Genomic DNA, 27,686 nt, shown 5'->3' with positions numbered 1-27,686 from the left:
TAAAAACTACAAGGATAAATATAAGAAATTTCAGTCTTTTTCAACTAAATATTTATTTTTTATCTAATATATCAAATTATTAATAGTGGTAAGGTGGTATAACACATTTCTTCTTTCCTCTATTCTTTTTTTAAAATATCTTTTTTAATATATTTTATTGATTTTTTACAGAGAGGAAGGGAGAGGGATAGAGACTTAGAAACATCAATGAGAGAGAAACATCGATCAGCTGCCTCCTGCAATCTCCCCACTGGGGATATGCCCGCAACCAAGGTACATGCCCTTGACTGGAATCGAACCTGGGACCCTTGAGTCCGCAGGCCGACGTTCTATCCACTGAGCCTAACCGGTTAGGGTTTTCCTCTTTTCTTAAAAAAAAGTTCTGTAATGTTAAAACTAAACATTCTGTTTAGTGTAGATTAAAACTAAACATAATTCAATGTTATTTTCATTACACTACAATACAAACTAATTTGACATTTCTATGAAGCAGAAATAAACTATACTGCTTACCTCTCTTTCATCCATATTCAGCCACTGCTTCGGATCTTCTTCAGTAGCCAGAAAAGCTATCAATTCCAGAGCAGTAAGACGAGTTTGACGCCTTGATGAGACAAATATCAAAACAGGTTTGGCTGGAGAATGGCTTCTAATTGCTGTAGAAAAGTTGTGGAAAATAAAATAATAAGCCATTTATACGAAAATCTGAATTTATTAGAATATTGAAGGGATATAGGAAAGCTAATGTTGTAAGCTAGTTAAGTGAATTCTTAATTTAGTCATGAATCATAGCATTTCTGAGGTGCTAGAGGGACAGTATATTTTAGAAAGGACAGCAAAGGAAGGTAGCTGGCCCTGAGGGATACACTGCCTGGGACAGGGAAGAGTTAACTTTGCTGGCTCCCAGGTCTGTTCTGAGCTGCTGAGGAAGGAGACACTAAAAAGTGGAGGCTCTCCAATAATAGCTGTATATGGGTACTGGATCTCAGGTTGTGTTTTCTGTTTCTGAGTCGGTTCTCTGCTTGCATGAGAAATGATATTACAGAATTAACTGGTCCTGGGATATGGAGAGAGAGTCAAGTCCTACAGGGCGATCCTACAGGGCGATCAGTACTCTCTAAGAAAAGCTACAAAAAATTCCTTTGAGTTTTGCTCTGTTCACATTAAGGGAAAATTAAGAGCATTTTAATAAATAAACTAGTAAGAGATAGCCAGAAGAATATTTTCCTTAAAACGTGTAAGATTTCTAGTAGGAAGATAAGAGAATGCAGAGGAGAGCTGAAGAGAACACCAGGCCTGAGCCCACGTCTGTGTGATGGCCCATGGGGAGTTGATACACTTAAGATGAGGTGATTAGTTTAAAAACTGAGTCTTAAGATTGAAAACAAAAAACCAAAAAAAAACTTAAGGAGTCACATATATCATTTGAATTAATTGAAAGTGAGGTTTCTTTGCTATAACAGACTCCAAAATACTGGTCAAATGGCACAAATAGAATTCATACTTATGTCCACGTAGCTCTCTTAAAAGAGTCAGATATTTAAAATTTTTATATGATGAAAGGCCAACCTGCTTATAATTTTTTGTTTCAAATTTAAGCTGTAGAATTTATTTTTATGGACTAAGAAATAAGGTTTATAATAAAAGTGTTGCCATGACCTTGACTATATTTATACTCTAATAGTGAGTATAAAGCTATCATAAAATCATATTTCTAAACTCAAAGAAATATAGTGATCTGCTATGGGCACAATTAAATAGCTTATAAAGATAGCTGCTGTACCTATACCATATCTAGAGAAGTATAAGTATTTCAGTTCTTTACTATTGATTTACACAATGCAGACTGCTTCATTTCAATCACTGGTATGCAATCAGCCACTTTTTAAATAAATATAAGCAATCTCAACAATACCTAATTTAACAAATAAACTCATTTATTTCATTTCTCAAGTTTATCAGAATAGTATAGAATGTAAACGGCAATGCTTTGATAAACCGTATTAGATATACAATGTTTAAAATACACGTTAGTACAATATTGGTATCATTTGAACACATAATCGTGAATGAATGTGTCTTTTTTAAACCTCACCATTTAATGGATTTTTGCTGCGGCAAGAACAGGTGTGCCTGAACAGCGCACGGCAGATTTATTGTTCATTAGTGATTTTGTACAATGCTTCTGTGGAGGTGTAAATAATCTGAACTGCCAAGATTGGTCTCTAGTTCACAATCAATACTTTGCTTCTGTCATAAGGCTAATTACAGCAGCTAAAAAGTCACCTCACAACTGTCACCTCACAATCAACAGCCGTTCACATTAGAAAATTTATTTTGGAGGTTATTTTTAATTGATATAATAAATATTCCTTATGCAGCCTAAACAAAACATGTTTCTACAAAATAAGAGTGTTATTCTTAAATCTTTTCTGCTTGCCTAATTTTTTTATTAAGGGGAAAACAAAAAACAACACAGAAACAGAAGCAAAAAAAGTACTGACATTTGTTAAGTTTTATGGTTTCTGGTAAAAATTAAGATTATATAGTTCTGTTTTTTTTAAGGTGGCTTCTATTTATCATTTGCTCAGGCTACTTCCATAAGAAAACACCTTAGCAGATTTTTAGATTGGTTTGATTACTATTTAACATTATATACATTTATTCTACAACAAATGTCTTATCATTTGTAAATCTAATTTTCAATAGCTAATTCAACATACTAGAGGCCCGGTGCACAGATTCCTCACCAGTGGGGTCCCTCGGCCTGGCCTGTGAGGATGGGGCAGAAAAAGGCTCTCCAACATCCCACGAGGGGTCCTGGATTGCGAAAGGGCGGTTCTTAGGTGATGCACCCCGGAATCAGGCTCCCTCCTCTCTGGTTCTGGGTGCGTCACCTGAGAACCACTGCTGCCAAGTGACTGCAGCTTGGTAGCTCCTGCATTGAGTATCTGGCCCCTGGTGGTCAGTGTGTGTCATAGCTACTGGCCAGTCGGCCGGTCACTTAGGCTTTTATATATATAGATTCCTGAAGAGTTGAGATAGTTTTAGATATCTGTAGAAGGTGGAGCAGTATCACCCTTTCTAAGAAACTCAAATTATTTAAAAATGCATTTAAAGGCTATCACACAATGGTTGCTATTCATTCTAAGAATCCGGAGCTCACCCTGAAATGTAGGCTTATTCATACTAGCCATACGGGGACAGTAATGTTGACCTGGGAAGCCTTGAATGTGAACTTCCAGTGGAACTGGGCGCACTGATGGTCGGAAGTTGAATAAACCCATCTAGAGGAAAAATGAGAGAGAAACCATTTTCAGTTTTTATATTTAAGTTTATAATGTTAGACTGCCTCCTAAATGAGGAAACCTAAGCCACATTATTAAATGCCTGATTTATCCATCTTCCATATACCTGACGAATATTGAGCCAGTCAGCAAGGTCTCTGGCATTAGCTAATGCAGTAGATAGTCCAACTACTCTAACGGGCTTTTCTGTGTGTGATGAGATGAAATTCGTCCGAGAGACAATGACTTCTAGAACAGGGCCTCTTTCCTCTCCTAGGAAATAAGAACAATGCATGTTAATCATTTAACAAATCCTGATGCTGGCTGATGCAGGTAAGAGAGTCAAATTTTGTAAAATGGCATCAGATACAGCGGTACCCACCCAGCAGATGGATCTCGTCTATGATGAGAATCGTGACTTGCTTCACATAGTTCCTGTTCTGCCAGCTTCTGCTGACTCCATCCCACTTCTCTGGTGTGGTGACGATAAGGTCAGCTTTGGCAATGGACTTCATGTCAGGAGTCACATCCCCTGTTAGTTCAATAACTCTGGAGAGCAATAAAAATTATCCCTTTAACTTTTTAAGTGTCATATGACCTTGGAAAGGTCAAAATACATCTTTCAAAATAAAACTTTATAATGTTAAAAACTATTTTATCTCCCTTTGATATCTGAAATGTTCAATGAGTCTAAAGCAGGGGTGGGGAACCTTTTCTCTGCCAAGGGCCACTTAGATATTTATAACATCATTCACAGGCCATACAAAATTATCAACTATATTAGCCTGCTATATTTCGTCAAACATCTAATATACCTCTAATGCCTTGGCAGTCAGACCAAATGATTTCATGGGCCTTGTAAGCCATCCTACCAGTGGAAGTTCCCCACCCCTGCTATAAATAACAGACTATGAAAATCACTGCAAATTTTGCAAGTCTTTTATTTATTGGTCTCTTTAGATTATTTACAGCATATCTTTTGAAAAAAATAAGAACTTACTTTTTACCAAGTTTTTCTTCTATTCTAACTTTCCAATCATCCATTCTTTCACGAACTAGGGCTTTCAGGGGTGCAATATATACTGCCTAAAGGAGGGGGGGCAAAAGGACACTCATGAAAATAGTGACAGTAGTTTCAAGTAAAGGTAAACTCCATAAAATTTATCACATTATGACAATGTGGTTTTAAAATTTATCTTTTATTACTGAAAAGCTTAAAATTTTAAATTAATAGGAAAAAGCCATTAACTCAATCTACATTTATCCAAAGTAAGATTTACTGGTAAATATAATACATCATCATAAAAATACTGACAGAAAATTTTAAATATTTTCTAAGATGCACCAAAGGTAATTTTCACAAAAAGTATTTTACAGTAAAATTATCTTCTAATGTAATGTAAAAAATTAAAAAAATTATGAGACAATATATTACAGAGAGAAAATTAGGGTTTGGATGATAATAAGTTTTTCTTGGAATTATAATCAAGAGTTATTGGAGTTGTAACTTTTTCATGAAAAAAGTTACTAATTTTGAAATTTGGAAGAGAAATACTCTGCTTGTTTAAATTTTAATGTAGATTTTTATGGAAGATGTCAGTTATGTGTATAGTTTAGGTGTTATCCCTTTTATTTTTATTTTTTTGAAAAACAAATTGTCCTAATAATCCAAATTTACATACAGATTATTCACTGAAAAATAATGCTTTCCTTTCTAAAATGTTTCACATTTAGAGTAGAGCTCTGCTGTTGTATTAATGGATCAATAATCACTGAGAATAGGAAAACTAATCAGGGAAGAAAAGCCACTAATTAGAAGTCACTAAAAAAGGAAGTTAAAACATTTCTGAAATAATAAAATCAGAAAAATAGCACACAATTCCAATCACAACTATGACTCAGCTTTCCTAAGAAATAATATTTTTAAACTGTATTTTGCATTTTAGGAACACTGAAAATCAATATGTATTTGATTTGCCATGTTATTTTACATTACATAATGATATGGTCATTTAGAGAAAAGTGGAATAAAAGCTACCTCTACATTTCTGTATATAATCAAACTGTATTTGTTAAAGTATTTGCATTTCCTTCATAATTAAAGACTTTGGATTATGAATCATTATATATCTTATATATATGGCTATGAATTAAGTATCTTACAATGAAAATGCCAATAAAGTATAGATATCTTATGATGCGGAAAGAACATGTGAGTACCATATGTACATTAGAAATTGAACTGGAAGACTCCAAAATTTAAGGTAAATGCTCGGGTAGCCAGTTACTATAAATCTGATCTCCATCCCTCCCTCTCTCCCCCCTCCCCCCAACTCCACCAACCAGAAAAATTTCCTAAGAGAGTAACAAAGCTCTTCATAAAGTCCTGCCAGTATATTTAGAATGGGCTAATATACAGATTATAAAATGCCTTTTCTAATTGAATGTAAGCCTGTGATTCTTTCAAACAGACCTTTGAAGTAGGGTACTTATTGAAGACTCTGAAAATGGCTAATTCAGCTGCAACAGTCTTTCCCGATCCAGTGGGTGCTCCAAGCAGAACATTGCAGTCTGTGTGATACAGCGTATGAAATATCTGTGTCTGCACAGGGTTAAAGTGGCTAAAGTTGTACAGTGCTTCATATGCTTCACACCCCAAAGCTGTGATTGGTAAAGGCTGAAGATCCAGTAATTCTGAAAAGACACATCAGATACCGTTAAACAATAACTGGAAAATATACACAATACTGAATACTGTATCTTATGAATAAATTAAAACAAACCTTAATTCTTTAGAGGTCTTAACATAAATTCTTATATACTAGTTACAGGCCTCCCCCCCCCCTTTACCACATTTATAATATTGACCCATTGGACACTTTTTGGGGGGAGTTCCCCATAAGTCAACTATAGTGCCGTATCTTTCTTTTCTAATCAGGGAAGTAATGTGAATGAGAGGTGTATAAAAACATGCACTGTTACAGAACAGAAGTAAATCTACTCCAATTTGTAGAAAATGAAAGCCATTTGTAAAGTTCAGTACTACAACGGTTACTATAACAAATTACTTTTGATCTATTAGACAACTGGCCAAACTAGAGTGGTCAAGTGAACTGTTGGTCTAGCCAATGGACATGAATTATTATAAGTACGATTTCCATCCAGATTCAAACAATTTTAAAGCATAGATGCTTTCCAACATTAACTAAAACAACAATTTTCAAATTACTATTCAATATGTTACCTGTATGAGGAGGATGTCTCTCTGGTAGAATCAGATGTTGAAAGTTGATAATACATACAGCTTCAGCTCCTAACCATCTATCAGACACTGCTCGGATGTAGTATTGGGAAGGCAAAGGTTCAAAAATAGGGATTGTAAATACCAGTAGTTGAGCTTCTTTACTAATGACCTAATGTGAAATAAAGTCTAAAATGAATATGGATATTCTAATATCATAAGGTCTTATTAGTCTATTGTTAAAACAATGATATCTACAGCAATATGTGCTAGAGATAAAGAAAATGTCTTGGATTTCTAAATAACTGAGATATTCAAGTATTTCAGAAACTTGTGGGTGGTTCCCTTCTGAGGTTAACTAACATAGCAGAAGGTGACAGTTACACTCAATTTACATTATTTACAATGCATATCATCACGAGTTAACAGGTTAGCAATTCGACTCATTCAATTACTTAATTGCATGATTTTTATTTAATACTAGAGGCCCCGTGCACAAAAATTTGTGCACTCGGGGGGGAGGGGGGGGTCCCCTCAGCCCGGCCTGCGCCCATTCACAGTCCAGGACCCCTTGGGGGATGTCCACCTGTCGACTTAGGCCCACTCCCTGGGGGATCAGGCCTAAGCTTGCAGTCAGACATCCTTCTGGCAGCCGGGGAGCCCTCGGGGATGTCCGACTAAAGGCTTAGGCCCCCAAGGGATCAGGTCTAAACCGTTAGTTGGACATTCTTAGTGCTGCCACGGAGATGGGAGAGGCTCCTGCCACCACCACTGTGCTGGCCAGCCATGAGCCAGGTTCTGGCTGAGTGGCACTCCCCATATGGAAGTGCACTGACCACCAGAGGGCAGCTCCTGCATTGAGTGTCTGCCCCCTGGTGGCCAGTGTGCATCATAGCAACTGGTCATTTTGCCATTCAGTCAATGTGTTTATTAGCCTTTTATTATTATTACTAGGGGCCCGGTGCACGAAATTCGTGCACTGGGTGTGTGTGGGGAGGGGAGTGTCCCTCAGCCCAGCCTGCCCCCTCTCACATACTGGGAGCCCTCAGGCGTTGACCCCCATCACCCTCCAATCGCAGGATCGGACCCTTGCCCAGGCCTGATGCCTCGGCCAGAGGCGTAGACCCCCATCACCCTCTGATCACCTGATCGGCCCCTTGCCCAGGCCTGACGCCTCCGCCAGAGGTCTCAGACTTGGACAGGGGACCCCCATCTCCCCCTGATCACTGGCTCTGGCCCCCGCCCAGGCCTGAGGCCTCTGGCCCAGGAAACATGCCTGGGCAGGGGACCCCCATCTCCCTCTGATCGCTTGCTCCACCCCCCGCCAAGCCTGACGCCTCTGACCCAGGCTTCAGGCCTGGGCAAGGGGACCATCATATCCCCCCAATCCCCGGCTCAGCCCCCCGCCCAGGCCTGATGCCTCGGCCAGAGGAGTTGACCCTCATCACCCTCCGATCACCAATCACCGGATCGGCCCCTTGACCAGGCCTGAGGCCTCCGGCAGAGGTGTCAGGCCTGGGCAGGGGACCCCCAGCTCCCCGCGGTTGCAGGCTCCGCCCCTTGCCCAGGCCTCACGCCTCTGGCTGAGGCGTCCAGCTCGGGCAGCGGGGACCCGCAGCTGCAGTGGCCCCGCGATCGTGGGCTCCGCTTTAGGCCCAGGCAAGGGACCCCTAGCTCCCGGGACTGCCAGCTTCGACCGTGCCCAGCTCCCATCGCTGGCTACACCCCTACTTCCTGCTATCACTGGCCAGGGCGGAAAAGGCACCCGATTCTTCGATCATGGCTGGGGGGCAGGGCAAAGGCGGCCCCAGGGCCGCCTTTGCCCTGCCCCCCAGCTCTTAGCTCCCCCCTGGGTTTCCGATCACTGTCAGTGGCAGGGGGCTTCTTCCTGCTTTCCCTTTCGCCTCCCTGCATTGTGCCTACATATGCAAATTAACCGCCATCTTGTTGGCAGTTAACTGCCAATCATAGTTGGCAGTTAATTTGCATACAGCCCTGATTAGCCAATGAAAAGGGTATCGTCGTACGCCAATTACCATTTTTCTCTTTTATTAGATAGGATAGAGGATGTCCCTATTTCCCCCCTTTTGCCCCCCCTACCCAGCTCTTGCCCCCCACTTCTCTCTGTTGTCTGTGTCCATGTGTTGTGCATATATTTTCTTTGGCTAATCCCTTCTTTAAATTCACTTCTTTAAATTTGTATTTTCAGATATGTGCTTATGACTGCACTATTATATATTTTTTATTATATCATTTAGAATTAAGATATTTTTTAATTGAACCCCTGTAAATTTTAGCACAATTTAATAAATTGTGCTAGAAGCAATTAGGAGATTTTTCATGTAATGCGGATACATTTCAATTAATATTTTATTAATTTTTAATTTTTTAATATTTTAATTTGAAATAATCTCCTACATGTAAAAGAAACTATAAAATACTACAGCATATTATATGTACCCTTCACCCAGTTTCTTAGATGTTAATAATTTAAACATAACCATTATACAACTAACAAAATTTAGAATATATTTTTCTTATAATCTCTTCAATGTTATTTAATCCATTTATTTTGCTTTTGTTAATCTTCACCCAAGGATATTTTTCCATTGAATTTTAGAGAGAGTGAAGGGAAAGGGAGAGACACATTGATTGGTTGCCTCCTGCACATGCTCTGATAGGGACTGGGGATCAAGCCTGCAACTGAGGTACAGGCCCTTGGCTGGAATCTAACCTGGGACCCTTCGGTCCACGGGCTAATGCTCTATCCACTGAGCAAAACAGGCTGCAGCTTAATTCATTTACTTTTAACCTATATGTGTCTTTATATTTAAAGTGGGTTTTGTTTTTGATTCACTCTCATAATCTGTCTTTTAATTGGTGCATTTATGCCACTGACTTTCAGAGTGCTTACTGATAGAGTTACTGCCATATCAGGCGACTTCTGGGGCTTCTGGGTCCGGCCCGCCTTGCCTGCTGGGACCCGATTCATTGGGTCCCCGGTGGCAAGGCAGGCCGGCTTCTGGGGCTTCTGGGTCCTGCCTGCCTTGCCGCCCGGGACCCGCTGTATGGCAGTGCGCTGGCGGCTCGCGCTGCCCCGCTCTGTCTGCAGTATGCAAATTGGCCGCCATCTTTGTTGGCGGTTAATTTGCATATCTCGCTTATTAGCCAATGTGAGGCGTAGAGAAGGCACGGTCAATTACCATGTTTGTCTATTATTAGATAGGATTTTTCTTTAAACAATTAGGTGGAAAAACAGCACCGCTTGGCATAATAGAGGATAATTATGAAGACAAATGAAATGAAGACAAAACACTGCTATGAATTCTACTGCTGCCATCCAAGGCTCCCAGCCTGAAGCCTGCTTTCTCTTTGGTAAGAGAAATTAGGAATGAAGCGTGAGAATCAGATGCACTAGCATCAAACTGAGTTTCTCGTGGGCTTCATGGATAATTTTAAAAGGAATGCCATATTTGATGATTATTGTTTGTTAATTGTATCTGAAAAGTGGGAGTTATGAAATGTTAATTTGAAACTTACCTTTTGTAAGGCAGTGATTAGATGGACCCGTTTAAGAATCTCACTCTACTATGTACCTCTTACCTTTTTAGGCTTTCATTTTTTGCCCCCTTTTCTCCTATCCTTTTTGCCACTGTATTTATGTAAATAAAGCTGAGCTTTGTGTTCAAAATTTTTTTTTAAATAACAATGTTTCAATACTATTTAATACAGTGTTATGTAGCACCAAAAGTTCTTCTTTCTTATATATTTAACTTTTTATATTATTTATCCCACTTATTTCATATAGTCCATCCATGTGAAAGCCATGCCTCAAACTATGATAAAGATTATAATTTAATTCCTCAAACTAAGATCACATTGAGTATATCAATACTGTAACATTTAAGTATTGTTTTCTTTTAAAATCACACAAAAACATAAATAAATAAAGCTTTAATGACACTAGAAATTATAGAAAAATAAGCAAAAGCAGAAATTGTTAGTTTATATTTTCTACTTATGATAGCAACATAATAAGGATTTGGCCATACATAGATATTTTACCTGTTTTTTAAGAACTAGAAAATACTCTGAATGATAAATATGATCATTTGTAGGATCTTCTACCCAAATCCACCAGGGTTCTCCTACTGTCCCATGGACCTAGAAGAAAAATAGTATCTTTATACTATGTATATTGTAACTCAAGTAAGGAATATACTATTGTTTGCATACCAAGAACCTATTGTTTTCAACAACTTTATTGCTATATCAAAGTTTACATATGAAATATAGAATTCAATGGGTTTAATATATTTACGAAGTTGTATAATCACCTCTATATTCAAATTTTAGAACATTTTCATCACCCTAAGAAGAAAACTTGTACTCATTAGCAGTCACTACCTATCTTTCCCCATCCCCCCCACCCTCCATTCCTTGGTAATCTCTATAGATCTGCCTATCCTGGGCATCTCATATAAATGGAATCATTTAATATATGGTCATTTGTATCTGGCTTCTTTCACTTACTATAATGTTTTCAAAGTCATTCATATTAAAGTATACATCAGTACTTCATTTCTTTTTTATAGACAAATCACATTCCATTGGATACCATTTTTTGAATATCCATTCCTCTCTCTTTTTCTTTTTTCTGTTTTTCCTAAAAAAGTCCATTCTTATTCAGTATTCATCTCTCTTTCAAGTGACTCAGAAGAGGAGCCCATTTCCTGCAATAATTTTGATTAGCATAAACTCATCACGATTGTGGTAAGGATAGGCACATGCCCAATACTGGCCCAATTAGACTAAAGGAAAGGTCTTATAGTTCATGCTCTAGACAGGTGCAGTGGGGTGTTTCCCTCTCTCTTCAAATGTGAACAGAGAAGCATGAAAAAGTGCCCTGGCCTGGTGGCTCAGTTGGTTGGAGCGTCACCCCACACACCAAAAAGGTTGCAGGTTTGATCGCCGTCAGGGCACATCCCTGGTTGGGGCATGTACGGGAGGCAACCAATTGATGTTTCTCTCTCAAATTGAGGTTTCTCTCTTTCTCTTTCTCCCTCTCTCTAAACTCAATAAACATATCCTCAGGTAATAATTTTTTAAAAAATTATAAAAAAACAAAAAGCATGAAAACATTTAGGGAGTACATAACAGTGTCAGCAGAGCAAAAAGATGTGCAGACCCTAAGCCCTGAATTATGTGATTAGATAGAAGACTCAGTCATCTTTATGGCCTATTCTACCCGTGGACCTTTTATTGTGAAAGATAATATATTTTCTTGCTTGAGTCAGTTTGAGACAAGTCATGTTTTTTTTTTCTTACAGCCAACAGCATTCTAATTAAGAGTTACTGATGAATTAAACCAAACTGTTGGAATCTTTATTTTAAATTCTGACAGAAAAAAACTGTGGGAAAAATATGAAAGTTTTATGCATTTCAAAAACACTAGATTAAATATAAAATTTGAAATATGAGTTTATGACTAACTACAATTTTTTATTTTATGTAAAATTTTTGATAGAAATATTAAATATAATTTTGTATCTAGTTCTCATAGAAATTCTGTGAGAAAGATAATTATTATGTTTACAGAAAAGGAAACTGAAGAAATTAAAGGTTAGACCACTTTAAAACCAACAGGTTTTGGATAGGAATATGTTTGTGTAATTTTAGAGCATGTTGCTGAATAAAACTCATTTACATTACAGATATACGAAGATCACGTAATGCAAAAGGTATCTGCAAACACTATGATAATCATGTAAAGTAAATATTGCTATACTACATTACTGATTTACTTGTCTCCCTCCACGGGCTTCTTGAAAGAAAGGACTGAATGTTACTTGCTTATCTATAACTCTATTCTACTCTCTGCATAGTAACAGTACAAAGATAGACCTTAAAAAATACTGATGAAGAGAATCCAGAGTGGATCTTCACACATATATAACATAAGGTATTGAAGGAGGAACAGAAGAAGGGGTGAAAACAAAAACAGGAATGTGATGGGAGTGAAGGAAGGACATTTTAAAGGACTATATATAGTGCTGAATGCTCAGAGAAGTAAAAAAAAGTAACTAAAAAAAAAAGCCATTTATTATGGCAACCAGTCAGTCTTTGGTGATCCTTGATGGAAGTAGTAGTCTCAGCAGGAAAGAAACAGATGACCAGGAGAAAATGTAGAACACTCTTTCCACAAGTCTAATGGTAAAGAAAAGAAGACAATGATAGTCTGAAAAACATCAGAATTTTAAAAGGGCTCGCTCCTTCAACATGGAGAATCTTGAATTTTTAGTAGGCTAAAATGACAAAGTAGAGATGGCAAATACAAAAATAACAGAGAAAATGGAAGAAGTCAGATTTAAGCAAAGTCCCTATGAAAGCTGAATCCACTAAAGGACTGTTCAATGTTGAAATTTTAGCTCTCCTAGGTGTTCTGAAGAGGTCTCATTGGTTAACATCTATATATATAAAACTCTAAGCGACCGGTCAACCGTTCGACCAGTCAACTGTTTGACTGGTTGCTATGATGCGCACTGACCACTAGGGCAGAGACGCTCAATGCAAGAGCTGCCCCCTGGTGGTCAGTGCACTCTCACAGGGGAAAGACCGCTCAGCAAGCTTACGAAGCGGGAGGCGGCAGCGGCAGCAGTAGGCACAGCGGGGCTGGGATGAGCGGGAGCGGCACAGCGCCCAGGCCAGCTTGAGCTCCTCCCCGGCCGCCTGCCACTTCGTGCACTAGTACATCCCTTGGGGGATATCAGACTGCCAGTTTTGGCTCCATCCCCGACATCCCCCAAGGGGTTCCAGGTTGTGAGAGGGCGCAGGCCAGGCTGAGGGACCCCACTGGTGCACGGATCCATGCACCGGGCCTCTAGTCTTAATATATTATACTACACATTTTTTTCAGGATGAGAATAAATATGACTACAATGTTTTAAATGAATCTTTAATATGTATTTTTTGAGAGAATTTTCTAAATGCCTAAGGACAGACATAAGGAGGTACAGTTGAATGTGCAGCAGAGACATTTTTGCAGAACATTGAGATAGGTATTTTCCCCTTCTACCTGATCATTCCAAGTGAAATCAGCACAGACGCTCAGTGTCACTCGGAGCACAGTCCGTGTGATGGGCTGAATGGAAGCTTCCATTGTAACAGAAGGAATCTGATGAACACACTGTTTGACCTTGAGTCCAATATTCACATGATGCAGCATGTGACCTACAAGGAAAACATCACATAGAAGAAATGTGTCCAGACAGAATAAAAGCAATATAATCTGACTTGTAAATGAGAATTCAGAGAAGGTGATTTTATTGCTTCTTTTATTATTTGCTGTGTAGAATAGTTGACATTCTTGATCTGGCATGTTTGAATATTTTGTAATAGTTAACTTGAATTAGCAATTCATAGCTCTGAAAACTAGTTATCAAGGTTTCTTCAGCTATTAATAGGGTTCTTAAAGTTACTGAAACTTAATAGTGTTTAAACTACTATAAACAGTTCCTCTTTTCTTCTAGCTAGCTTATGATACATCATAAAAATATTTAGTGGTTTTTGAAAACAGCCATTAACTTATACAAGCTCTATTTCAGAAATCTATAAATTGGGAAATGCTTTAATAATAAAACACAACCCATCCATCCATGCCCATTTCCAAAAAAATCATAAAGATAAAATTTTAAATATGGTCAATCTAGCACACAATTAACCACTTTATCCACTTATACATATTTTTCATAAATGATCAGATTCAAAACATAGATATATGTATGTGAGTCCCAGAATGGGTGGGGGAGTCAGAAATAGATGTCACTATAAACATTTTTCTAATCTAGTTCAAATTAAGTGGAAATGGGTTATATATTTTTTCATTTTTTTCTACATTCAATATTATTTTGTATTAGTTTATAATATCAATATTTCTTGGTTCTTCATAATTTTTAAAGTACATTTACGAATAAATACAATGTTTTATGTTCATCCAAATTTGAAACTAAAGTGGATTTTCTTTATGTTGATAACATATTTACATATGATATTCCAATGTGAATACTCTCAATTACCCTAGTTAATATCCTTCATTGCTATTTTAATTGATACTTCCCTTCTGTCTTAGAAGTGTTCTTCTTACTACAAGTGAAGTAGCTACCTCAGCCTTTCTTCACATCTTTGGACGTTTTGCAGCAGCAATGCTCCCTCTTATTTTTGTTCAGCTGACTCCCTTAATATGTAATATCTACCCACTTAAAATCTGAAATATTACCTAATCAATGCATTATAGGTTGGTCCAATAAAAAGTTAAGGTAGTGGAAATGTATGTAGGAATAATTTTTAAATATTATGTGAAAAAAAGCAGAAGTCTTAATGCTATTTGGTCTGGTGACACTAATAACAACTGGGATTAAAGATACATATATGTGCAATAATAAAGTTCAGTTAGAAACTTTGAAGAAATGTGCATACTTTTTTTAAATATACTACTACTAATATATATAACAAAAGAATTTGAAATGAATTAAATATTAAAAAATAAATTGAGGGTAAGCTTCATTGACTAATTCTCATTATTTATAGGTGAGATTCCATTTGTAAAATACTCAACTTACGGGTGTGATGATCTACATTCCATTTTAACTGCTAATTCTTTCAAGTGACATCATAAAATTTGGAGGGACTTCTATTAGAATTTCGATAAATGTGAAAGAAATTTCATAAAAATGTATCTTGAGTAATGTGAAAATTCATAATACTTTTACATGCAGTGAAATATTTTATGTGCACCGAACACATTAAAACATTTTTGCTTCCTTCTTACCTATTTCATCTTTTCTCATGTCTTTCAGCTTATCCACAGTAAGATTTTTTTCTTCTAATCTTGTTAGAATGTGTGGTGGTAAGACTGAAAACTGTCTCAAAGGGCTAGCCCAGCCCCACAGCCTCTTGTCAATGACTTTACTAAGATTCAGGAGCTTGTAGGTCATGGCAGGCCAACGTTTCCTCAGAGCAATTTCAAAAAGAGCACGGACAATTCTAGCTGCATTCTGAAGAATAAAAAGAGGAAGATTGGTGGTTAGGTAGCAGAGTTTATTTATTTTTAATTTATTAAAATTCTTTATTGTTTAAAGTATTACATATGTCCTTTTTTCCCCCAGTTGACATCTCCCCGGCCACCCCCATCCCCCAGCACATGCCCTCACCACCCTAGTTGTCTGTGTCAATTGGTTATGCTTATATGCATTCATACAAGTCCTTTGGTTGATCTTACACCCCACCCCACCCCCGCCTTCCCTCTGAAGTTTGACAGTCTGTTCAATGCTTCTCTGTCTCTGGGACCTATTTTTGTTCATCAGTTTATGATGTTCATTATATTCCACAAATGAGTGAGATCATTTCTTCCTCTGACTGGCTTATTTCACTTAGCATAATGCTCTCCATGCCCATCCATGCTGTTGTGAATGGTTAAGAGTTCTCTCTTTTTTACAGCAGCATAGTATTCCATTGTGTAGATGTACCAATTATTTTAATCCACTCATCTGCTGATGGGCACTTAGGCTGTTTCCAAATCTTACCTATTGCAAACTGTGCTGCTATGAACATAGGAGTGCATATGTCCTTTCTGATTAGTGTTTCTGTTCCTTGGGATATATTCCTAGAAGTGGGATTACTGGGTCAAATGGGAATTCCATTTTAAATTTTCTGAGGAAACTTCATACTGTTTTTCACAGTGGCTGCACCAGTCTGCATTCCCACCAGCAGTGCATGAGGGTTCTTTTTCACCACATCCTCACCAGCACTTGTCATTTGTTTATTTGTTGATGAGAGCCATTCTGACAGGTATGAGATGGTATTTCTTGTCATTTTGATTTGCATCTCTTGGATGATTAGTGACTTTGAGCATGTTCTCATATGTCTCTGGGCCCTCTGTATGTCTTCTTCCGAAAAGTGTCTATTTAAGTCCTTTGCCCATTTTTTGATTGGGTTGTTTATCTTCCTTTTGTTAAGTTGTATGAGTTCCCTGTAAATTTTGGAGATTAGGCCCTTATCGGATATAACATTGGCAAATATGTTCTCACATGCAATTGGCTTTCTTGTTGTTTTGTTGATGGTTTCTTTTGCTGTGCAGAAGCTTTTTATTTTGATGTACTCCCATGTTTATATTCTCCTTAGTTTCCATTGCCCTAGGAGTTGTATTGATAAAGATATTGCTATGACAAATGTCTGATATTTTGCTACCTATGGATTCGCCTAAGATTTTGTGGTTTCTGGTCTTACATTTAAATCCTTTATCCATTTGAGTTTATTTTTGTGTATGGGTTAAGTTGGTGATCTAGTTTCATTTTTTTGTATGTATCTGTCCAATTTTCCCAACACTATTTATTGAAGAGACTGTCTTGACTCCATTGTATGCTCTTGCCTTCTTTCTCAAATATTAATTGAGCATACTGGCTTGTATAGATTTCTGGGTTCTGTTCTGTTTCATTGGTCCATACGTCTGTTCTTGTGCCAGTACCAGGCAGTTTTGAGAACCATGGCTTTGTAATATAGCTTGATATCTGGTACTGTGATTTCCTCCAACTTTGTTCTTCTTTCTCAAGATTACTGTGGCTATTCGGGGTCTTTTTTTATTCTGTATGAATTTTCGGAGAGTTTGTTCTAGGTCTGTGAAATATGTCATTGGTATTTCATTGGGGATTACATTAAATCTATAGATTTTTTTGGGTAGTATGGACATTTTAATGATGTTGATTCTACCAATCCATGAACACAGTATGTTCTTCCATTTGTTTATGTCTTCCTCTATCTCTTTTTGGACTTTTCAATCTATCAATAAATTTATCATTCAGACTCAGTTGAAAAGAAGTTTGTCAAGTTGCATCCTTTAACTGTAGGCAACATCTATTCTCATATTAACCTAATTATTATTTCTATGCAAGAATAAATAACCTCCCTTATTTGTATTTGGATGCCATCCTGTTTAACTTTCAGAAGGTAGCCTTATTTCCAAGTTCTTAGGAAGCTCCACCTTACACCCCCTAAATAGAATGAAACAGGAAGAGACAAAAGGACTGCAACATATTTAGGAGGCTGTTGAGGCCATCTAGAATATAGGATGTCCTAAAAATATGTATAAACACACTTTGAATAATTAATAAGAGTGCTTATTCATATATATTTCATTTTCAAAAATGAGCTACCAGCTGTTGAAGTATACATACATTTTTTGGGGGACACCCTGTATGATAGGCTATTACAGTGAGATGATTAAATTTACAAAGCTATTTAGAGAAATAAGGAAAACTTTGGGATCTAGTCAGAGAGAAAAATTAGTGAGAAAAAGGTGACAAAAGAAATACTGATGAGTGTAACTACCATATTATTGACTCCCTATAAACTAAGCAATATATTTACTCTTAATAGCAACTGCATTTGACAGGTCCCTATATGATTTTGTAGATAAAGATACTAAAGCTTGGTGAGGTTAATAATTTGGCCAAGGCCTCACAGATTGTTGGTGCCAGAGTATTTATTCAAAGCCAGGTCTAAACAATTCTAAACTTTGCTCCAAGATTCTAAATTTAGTAGTCTGAGAATAACTTCATTAATAGACATATAGAAAGTTACAATAATTGAAGACTTTCTATCCCATCTGTACAGTTAGTTTCCATTTGTTTTATCTTCCTCCCTCTATCATTAACTTTGCAGATTTTTTTTTTTTACTGAAGATTGTTTTGAAAATTATGAACTTGAAGACATCTTAGAAAATCTAATGATGTCTGTATTTGAAAATGAAAAAAGTTAAATCTGGTCAAAATTATAAAAAGAGATAAAAAAGAGTAAAGATTTTAAATAGGGAGTTGATGATCCAGATTTAAATATGATTGTGAATTATGGGCTTTAGTTTTACATGTTATATGAAATGTGTATTTGTCTTTTGACAATCAACTATTTTACTTCAGTACTAGAAATTTAAAAACAGAAATGTTATTTAGAACTAAGAGGATATCTATCTATTCTGATATCCATTACAAATCTGAAGATGGCTCTTACTAGGCCCAGAGAATGATAAATGAAATGAACACTAGTTTACTGTGTCTATCAAATAGATTTTTAAAATCATAATTCCTGGTTAACTCTTGTAAAAAAAACTGCCAAGCTAATTTTCCACTGTGAAAATATATAACTTTTTGTTTTAATATTCAGAACCCATAGTTGTTTCCTAAAAGTAAAATAAATGGAAGGAGAAATCCCATGTGACAATAAGACATTTTATCTGGAATAATATAAATTGGGTGGAAATAATGATAAAAGTCTTTGATAAGTACAGTTTAGAAAAGCTAAATCTAGATTTCTTTATAAAATCATGGGATACCTGAGCCAAGGATTTATCTTAAAGACCAAGAGAATAAAGTTTCAGAAACAGAGAAGGAAATACCATTTCACAGAGCTAAGAGAGTGCTTGTGGAACTAAGGATGGCCTACACTTAAACTATAAATAAACTGCACAGTGATTTACCTAATGAATTCAAGGATGACAGACCCATAATAGCTATTTAAGAAAAGTAGGGGTGCTTTGAGATATATCCATAATGTTCTGATATGGACTTTCTGGGCACCAAACATGATGAAATAGTAAATATTATATTGTAAAGCAATTTGCATAGCAGTCTCTGATAATATCTTCATAAACTTGAATCAAGCAGAAATGTGGCCAAATTATTTATCTAGAGCCTAGTAAAGCTTCACATTTTAGTCAAATCAATAACTATAGGAAATATAAATTAAAAATACAATGTTATTTTTCAGAAAAATAGATAAATAAAAGGAGTTAGAAACAATGGTGTCTATAGAAGTTATAAGGTTTAGAGAATATGTATAATTCTTCTATGGCAAAAACATCTTATCCAAGAAGGAAAAAAAGAAAAGAAGCTTCCACAGCATTAACATTTACTTTATGTAGTATGAAATCATAGGCTGGTATCTTAGTTACATTGATTAAGTTACAGCATTCATTCAAATAGTTTTCCAATATATCTTGGTTCATGTTTGTAAATACTTAATTTTATAGTTATATCAAAGCATTGCTGAGTATTCATGGCTGTTTATAAAATCTAATATAAAAATACTTTTCTATATTGAGACTTTGAACAAAATTTCAAACATAAGATATACAGAATAGTTTCTATATTTAAAATAAGATTAAGCTATTATTTCTCCTTAACTCAGAAGAGGCATTACACAATAAAAACATTTTTTAAATGGCATTCTTTTAAAATATATATATATACATATATATATACATATATATACATATATGTATATATATGTATATATATATATATATATATACACACACACACACATACATACGTACACATACATTTTTTTTAATTGATTTCAGAGAGGAAGAGAGAGGGAGAATGAGATAGAAACATCAATGATGAGAGAATCATCAATCAGCTACTCCTGCATGTACCCTATTGGGGATCGAGACTGCCCACGGCCCCAACCAGGAACGGAACCTATGACCTTCTGGTTCATGGGCTGATACTCAAAACAATGGGCCATAACAGCGGGGTGGAAAAAAATGGTATTCTTTTGAAGTAGAAAGTACTTTTTAAAAAAACATATATCTATAAAGAAAAACCTTTCATTTTGAAAGGTAAATAACGCAACAAATAACCTACTTTATTTCACATGGGGGCCTGAATATAAAAACATAAGTATTACAACATTTTATACTATGGTATTTTTTTAAACTTATTAATTTAATAAGCTATAATTTAAGGAATAATTTTCTTTCAGTCATCAATTTTTAAGTATCGATGGGAAGAAAAATTTTTTTATCAGAGACTTATCTTACTAAATATATGGTGTGAGGCATATATATAAAAGCCTTATTTAATGGCAAAGAATTTTGTTTATATTTCTAGCATTTGGGAAAAGCTACAATAGTTCCACAATCTTCTTTTTGATTGAAATATTATTCTATTATTGCCCTTTGTAAGTACATTCTTTGTAATTAAAGGAGATACACTTTATAATTTAAAGCAAAGTAAGATTGATATTTTTAAGCTCATAAATAAAAACAATAGCAATATTAAAGAGCCAAACTAACACCAAATTCCACTCGCATTCCTGATCTAATAAATGGATGGCATAAAAGATGTACAAATTAAACAGAATCAGTTCTAAGATAAAGTAGTAATTTAGTAGCATGTCATAAGTATAGTCACAGTATAGTCTGAGTAATTCTTTGAACCTTTAAAAGTAAACAAGGGAGAAAAAATGGGAAGAGAGTAATAATCTTACCTGTGCAACATATGCAGAATCTGATATAAGAGAGAAACTGTCCATCTCACCTCGGCTGATATAAGTTTGAAGTAGGATATTTATTTTCCCATAATTGTTCTCTACACCTCCAGGAGCTGAGAGTTCACAGAAATTATTTAATAAGGCATCTAACTCCTCTATTTCCTCTTCTCTGACCTGGAAGAATCAATGTTTTCACATTATTATTTGGGCTGATTTACTGAAATTGAACCATACTGCAGGTTTTTTTTTAAAGTTTCCATTTGCTATAACTAAACATGTCCTCTATATGCTAAAATAACTAATTTTTCCCACAGGTAGCTAATAATATACAATAAGAAATTATCTTGAGACTGATACAATTACATTTTATTATTCATCACCAATATTAAAGTTGCCATTGACATATAAAAATTTGATATGCCACAAAAATTAGATCTCCTGACCTCACCATCCTTCAATTGATGAGATTTCATTTCTTATTTGACGAGGGTAAAACCTCTGCCCAAATAGATTAGGGCAAACTTGAATTATCTCCAAAGACATTCATTACAGTCATATATTTTTATATGATAGAACACATTCAGAGCTTAAAGCTGTGAAGTACTATGACTCAAAGTATAAAAGTTTTCACTGTTAATAAGATTAAATTATAATACAGGTACAGAAATATTCAGATCTAAGTTTGAATCATGCATATCCTTCCTATTTTCTTTAGTGAACCTTACATTGCAAATAAACCAAAATCTACATACTATATCCTCCACCAGTTTCATTACTGCAAAACCTACTTAAATTATATTTGACTTGCAGTAAAGAATAAAGAATGATGTGAGGTATGACATAATATCATAATCTAGGATACTGGAATTGCTGATAAATGGAAGAATATTGTTGGTACTCCAAATGTGAAGTGTCATACAGCTTCTGGTGTATCAGGAATAACAATTACTTATGAGGTTTTATAAATGAATGAATATATATATGTTATATGCATTTGATTCAAGCTTCAAGTAATCTTACCTTAATTTGATCAAATTCTTCAGCTTTAGACACTATAGCAAGGATATCACCTTCTGTTTTATGAGCATCAAAAAGTTCATTGAAGGTCTACCAAAGTAAGTGTTATATATGATTAAAATAGAAGGTCCAGTAAAATACTTTAAATTAAAAACCTGACTATAAATTACTCATTCTTAAATAACATTTGAGCCCTAGGCAATGCAGAGTTACAATGTCTATGGCATGCTATTCCAAATCATTGCATTATCTACCAAAGATTAAAAAATACTGTTAAAATATAATCAGCTAAAAAGCAATAAAATCAGTTAACAAAATCTACTTTAGATAGCTAAAAAAATGTCCATCATAAGATTATGGTATTGGCTCATTTTTAGCATGGGCATATGGAAATCTACCATTCTCCAAGTCTACTGCTTGGGACCCACTCATTGACCAGGATGGCAAGGGGGCCATGAATATTTAAAATCTGATTTTTTCTTGTCTTTACTGAGTCTATTTATTGAATTCATATGCCAAAAGCATTTTATTCTATTAACAGCTTTTACTATTTAGCATTAATACTATATTTTGACATCTAAAAACAAACATATTGTATTTGTTTGACTCAGTTTAATACCTCAATAGTGTTGTATTTAATATAGAAGTGGCTGGCGGTTCTACCCAAATCGGTTGAGGAAAAATATCCAGTTCGCTCCTCAAAACGAATCATCCTAGCTTTGTCTAATTTTCGTCCAACTTCAATGACCAACTGTTCTCGATGTTTTGCTAATGTTGGGTCAATCTACAGGGAAAAAAATATAGAAACACTTTATTATTTCTTTAGTCATTTTTCTTTAGAGAATTACATATACCTATTTATGAAAATTAAATTTTGTTGATGCTTTAGTTAGAATAAACTTCTTTATTACAAATTTTAAAGAATTGCATATTTATAAATGTAGGACATAACTAGAAAATATTTTATGCCATTAAGTAAATCAAATAACCCCAAATTTATTTGCTTTGAATGGCATTTATCAATCTGCATATTATCTTCAGATAGTAATATTATAGAATCCAAAATTCTTAATTGGATTTTAATTCTTAAAATCTTTAAAACTATGAAGATTAAAAATCAACTATAAGAAAGATATTGTCTTCTTACTCCCACACTTAAATGAACAGGGATTTTCAAATATCAAACCATGTTTTTACTTTATCAGTATTTGGAGAAATAATAGTGAGGGTGATTTCCTCTGTCAAAGTAAAAGTATACAAAAATAAATACAGTTATCCTTTCAAAAGTATGGTTTTAGTGTTCTAGCAGTTTTCATAACTGCCGATAGGAAAACCCATTTTTCCTGTAATAATAATAGAAGCAAAGAGTAAAATAACCATAAATTTTGAATAGTTTTGAAACTATTACATCAGACATTTTTTTCAGCAGAAAGAACATTTATTAACAAATATTCTTATTATTATAGGATATGCATACACACATGCACACAAGCCAGGTCCTAACGATCATTCTCTGGTCATGAGCAATAAAGTAGAATATGACCTTAAAGGAATGAGGGGAGAATACAACACAGCTAAAATGAATTTAAAAATCAGAAAAACAAGGCAAAGAAAATTATCTGTAGGGATGTAAGATAGAGTGCGAAATAATCATATTAGCAAATACAAAGTCTTAAATATTTGCTACAAGTGATGCACTGTATGTGTCAGGTTCATCTTCTGAAAACATTTTATCAATCACATATTATTAAACCATTGAAAATATGTTAAACTACATGGTCTGTGCTAGTTCACATGGGTATTGTGGTTACAAATTCATATTGAGTAATAAAACGAAAACACATAAGTTAAAGAAAATAGAAAGGTAAGATTCTCTGATCTGTGAAAGTAGTAAAACCATGTATCTGAGAAGGAAAAAAAAATCACTTTCCTTATAATGGAAAATTATACAAAAATGACTTCTGATATTAACCTAGTACTTAAAAATCAATTGATGTTTCTATCTTATGCCAAGAATTGAAATAAATAGCTTAGCCCATGAAACTACATGTCATGTTTTGTTTTCTTTTACTCCTTCAGTATATTTTCACAGTGCCATTGACTATTTTCACAAAACCCATATTTGTAATGAAAATAGCTAGAGTCATATTCTTTAGAATTTTTAAAGTTTACAGGTTATAATGCACCTATATTTTATACCAGAACGATTTGGCTATAAAAGAAGATATATTTTAACTGAGAAGAAAGGTTGTTAAGTATCAATTACGATCAACCTATGTATAAAAACTTAATGATTTCAGATCAGCAGCTTCAGAACTAGTTGTTGCTGCTATTTTTCTTGTATTTTTCCTCCTAAATCTTAAGTTTGATTTTCCCATGGTCAAATCTACTGTATAGAAAAAGAAAAAAAATTTTAAAAGCACACACACACAAAAAAACAAGATTGGCAACTGCTTTGAAAACACAACAGAATATAAATAAAAACCAAGTTACTAGTTAATGCAGTAAAACTATCATTCCAAGTCAAATTCAGTTTCTTTGATAATTTTGAATTAACACTAGTGAATAACCATATGATGATGGTGAAATAATGTTTTCATTAGAGAACAACTGGATTCTATCTGTAATTAGGAAGCATTACAGTGTATAAAGCAGAGTTCTAAAGAAAAGACAAGGTCTCACAGAATCTGTAAGCCATGTGGACCACACAACTGTAGAGCTGCTACAACATGCATCTCATTTGCAGTCTATGTGCACAGAACTGATGTCAGCCTCCAAACCACTAAGATAATAACTCATCAATGCTACCTTTTAATTTGGGAACAAGGGCTTAGAGGAACTTGATAAGAGAACAGATTGAATATAGCAAGATATTATTAACAGTGGTCCATAAGTTTTCTCATGTCTGGACTATTCCAAAAACTAAATTTATCTTAGTTTTAAAAAATCACAGCAAAATATTAGTATCAAATGAAAATACATCTGAATGATAAATTGATAATAGTACAAAGATGAACATATTAGTGTCTGTGGGAAAAGAGATACTATAAGTGAAATAATTGCAGGGGGAAATTTAATTTTCCTTAGTATTTCCTAAAAAAGATTAAAGCTCTTTGTTTTTCTCCCAGCTACCTAACTCTTTTCAGATGAGGCAAGAGTAGCAAATATTTATCTTCATACCATGAAAGGATTACAGAAATTAAAAAAAAGGTTTGATTTCTTTTTTTTTTTTTTACAAATGAGTTTTCTACCTGATAAGCCTTGTGACTGATGCCATATACTAATGGGTTTGCTCTCATCCGTACATAAAGATAAGTGTAACTTATCCACTTCACTGCTTCTTCCACATTAGTAACTGTTCCCAGAGCAATCTGCAAGTCAAAAATATAACAAAAATTAAATGAATCCATTAAAGTTAAATATAAACATTACATCAAAGAGCACTTTGTCAAAAGTTGAGTTTTTAAAACACATCATTATGCTGTAATTAAAAGGTATAGCATGATTATTGGACATGACACTTCTCAAATTAATTAAAAATCATCCCTGCCCCATTTAATTGGGAACAGTACATTGGAAATGCTATTTTCCAAAACTGAACTTACTCAATTTTATGGCATTTGATTATTTTTCCATAAATGAAGTTTCATTCTGTACAGCATTAAAAATATTTTGGTATTCATTTTTCTTCTTGCTTCCTTTTCCTTTTGGTTTTATTTTATGTGGTCATACTACTAAAATTTTAAATGTAGGTGCACCACAATGAAAACAACATAATATGGTTAATTCTATCCTTCTTTACTGTGTTTTTGTGTATTGTCATTACCAAAACAATAGAGAGCATGACAGTAGCTTTTGCCTCTAAGGATACCCATTTGCAGGATGGCTAGCGGAAATAAACAATATAAATAAAATGGAAAATGCAATCCTTTCTACAATAACCAAGCAGATTTTATTGGGATTTATGCATATTAATAAAATATACACTTTAACAATCATACAAGAATGGGAAATGGTTTTAATTTTTTACTGATAAATATAACTTACAAAAAAAGTAGATATTTATGCCTTTGAATTATAATAACCACTAGATAATTCTTTAGATTATATTGTGAAAGAAAATATAATTTTAACATAGCACTTTTAAAATTTAAATTATTTATTGTTTAAAGTACTACATATGTCTCCTTTTCCCCCCCATTGACCTCTCCCCGACCACTCCCACCCCCAGCACATACCCTCACCCCAACTAGTATCTGTGTCCACTGGTTATGCTTATATGCATGCATACAAGTCCTTTGGTTGATCTCTTAATCCCTTCCCCCAACCTCTACTTTTCCCTGTGAGGTTTGACAGTCTGTTTGATGCTTCTGTGTCTCTGGATCTATTTTTGTTCATCAATTTATGTTGTTTATTATATTCCACAAATGAGATTTTAATGTAACTATAATATATTAATTTCATAAAACCAAATAAAATCACAACAATACATTACATCTGTATAATAAACAAAATGGAATTATTAGAAAATAGTTCTTAACACAGAATAAGAATGAAGTTTTCTGAAAAATATATTTATTTAGCCACTGGGCCTATAGGGAGTCATTTTGTTTTTAATCAAAGTGTTCATTTTAATTTAAAAATAAATCCAAGTTGTGCACCTTCATAGTGTATAATTTTTCCTGAACATGTAGCTGAAAAAAATTTTTTCACCTTTCATACTTTAATCAAAGGAGGAGAGATGCTCCCTACGTAAATTATTAAATTTTTGAAGAAAAAAATCCCTCATTTTAGTACTGAATATTAAAGAAAATAAAAACCTTTGTTTGTTTCATTTTCATATTATAAATTCTTTGTATCCAATTTTGTGAAATAAATATGTGAATGCTTAGCTATCTTTATTTGAAGAGGAGCTATAGCAATATATAAATAACATTATAATGTAATACCATACTATGCCATTAAGTAGATATACGACCAAAAAAATGATAAGGCAGATTTTGATAATTTAAATTGACTTTTAAATTTATACTAACTTAAAATAAGTCAGACAGAAAAAGATAAATACTATATGATCTCACTTATATGTAGAATCTAAAAACATAGGACTCATAGAAATGGAGAATGGTTGCCAGGGGCTGGGGGAAGGAGGAAATGGAGAGATGGTCAAAGTGTACAAACTTTCGGTTATAAAAAGAATAAGTTCTGGGGATCTAATGTACCCCAGGATGACTATGGTTAATACTGTATTGTGTACTTGAAAATTGTATTATCATCATAACAACAGAATGACCATTATGTGAGGTAAAGGATGTGTTTACTAACTACTGTGGCAAACATTTCAAAAATATATACATGTATCAACTTACACAATGTCATATGTCAATTACATCTCCATAAAACTGGAAAAAATAAACTTCACTAACATATTTACAAATGACTAAATAAATCATTCACAATAGAAGTAAAGACATACATTTCCTAAAATGTGAACTGTAAGATTTTCACAAAATGTAGAGTAAGAAAAACTACAATTTAGCCAATGAAGGAGTTGGCTAAACACTTCCTAAATACTTTTTCAAGTAAGACAGTTAAACATTTTTCTAGTCTGTTTAGGTAAAAGAAACTAGTTTAATAGTGTCCCTCACTTGTGATTCTATTATTTGACAGTCAAAACTGTGTTAATTCCCTTATGACCTATAGATATTTTAAAGTAATATGAAACTCCTAAGTAGAAAATTTTATAAAAAATAATCTTGCTTTTTTTCAAAATCAGACTCAATAAATTAACATTAATAATTACCTATTACCACTAA

At 34.6% G+C, this 27,686-nt stretch overlaps 1 protein-coding gene across 3 annotated transcripts in view; it reads right to left on the bottom strand.

Annotated features, from left to right (window-relative positions):
• Positions 1–27,686, bottom strand: part of ASCC3 (activating signal cointegrator 1 complex subunit 3) — a 259,219-nt gene that overhangs the window by 95,232 nt on the left and 136,301 nt on the right. For 2 of the 3 annotated variants that reach the window (XM_059700848.1, XM_059700847.1), the window contains 14 exons: positions 25,122–25,241; positions 22,490–22,654; positions 21,874–21,960; positions 20,851–21,027; positions 15,356–15,581; positions 13,604–13,758; positions 10,594–10,692; positions 6,532–6,700; positions 5,761–5,981; positions 4,288–4,373; positions 3,670–3,836; positions 3,415–3,560; positions 3,167–3,287; positions 514–656 (listed from right to left, as the gene is read on the bottom strand). In XM_059700848.1, the coding sequence (XP_059556831.1) occupies positions 514–656; positions 3,167–3,287; positions 3,415–3,560; positions 3,670–3,836; positions 4,288–4,373; positions 5,761–5,981; positions 6,532–6,700; positions 10,594–10,692; positions 13,604–13,758; positions 15,356–15,581; positions 20,851–21,027; positions 21,874–21,960; positions 22,490–22,654; positions 25,122–25,241 (2,082 nt within the window). The remainder of the gene's footprint in view (positions 1–513; positions 657–3,166; positions 3,288–3,414; positions 3,561–3,669; positions 3,837–4,287; positions 4,374–5,760; positions 5,982–6,531; positions 6,701–10,593; positions 10,693–13,603; positions 13,759–15,355; positions 15,582–20,850; positions 21,028–21,873; positions 21,961–22,489; positions 22,655–25,121; positions 25,242–27,686) is intronic. The other variant, XM_059700849.1, reaches the window with a different exon arrangement.

Source organism: Myotis daubentonii, chromosome 6 (assembly GCF_963259705.1).
Source record: "Myotis daubentonii chromosome 6, mMyoDau2.1, whole genome shotgun sequence".
NCBI lineage: Eukaryota > Metazoa > Chordata > Mammalia > Chiroptera > Vespertilionidae > Myotis > Myotis daubentonii.
The sequence above is the reverse complement of the archived record's forward strand: the minus strand, read 5'-3'. Positions and strand labels throughout refer to the sequence as shown.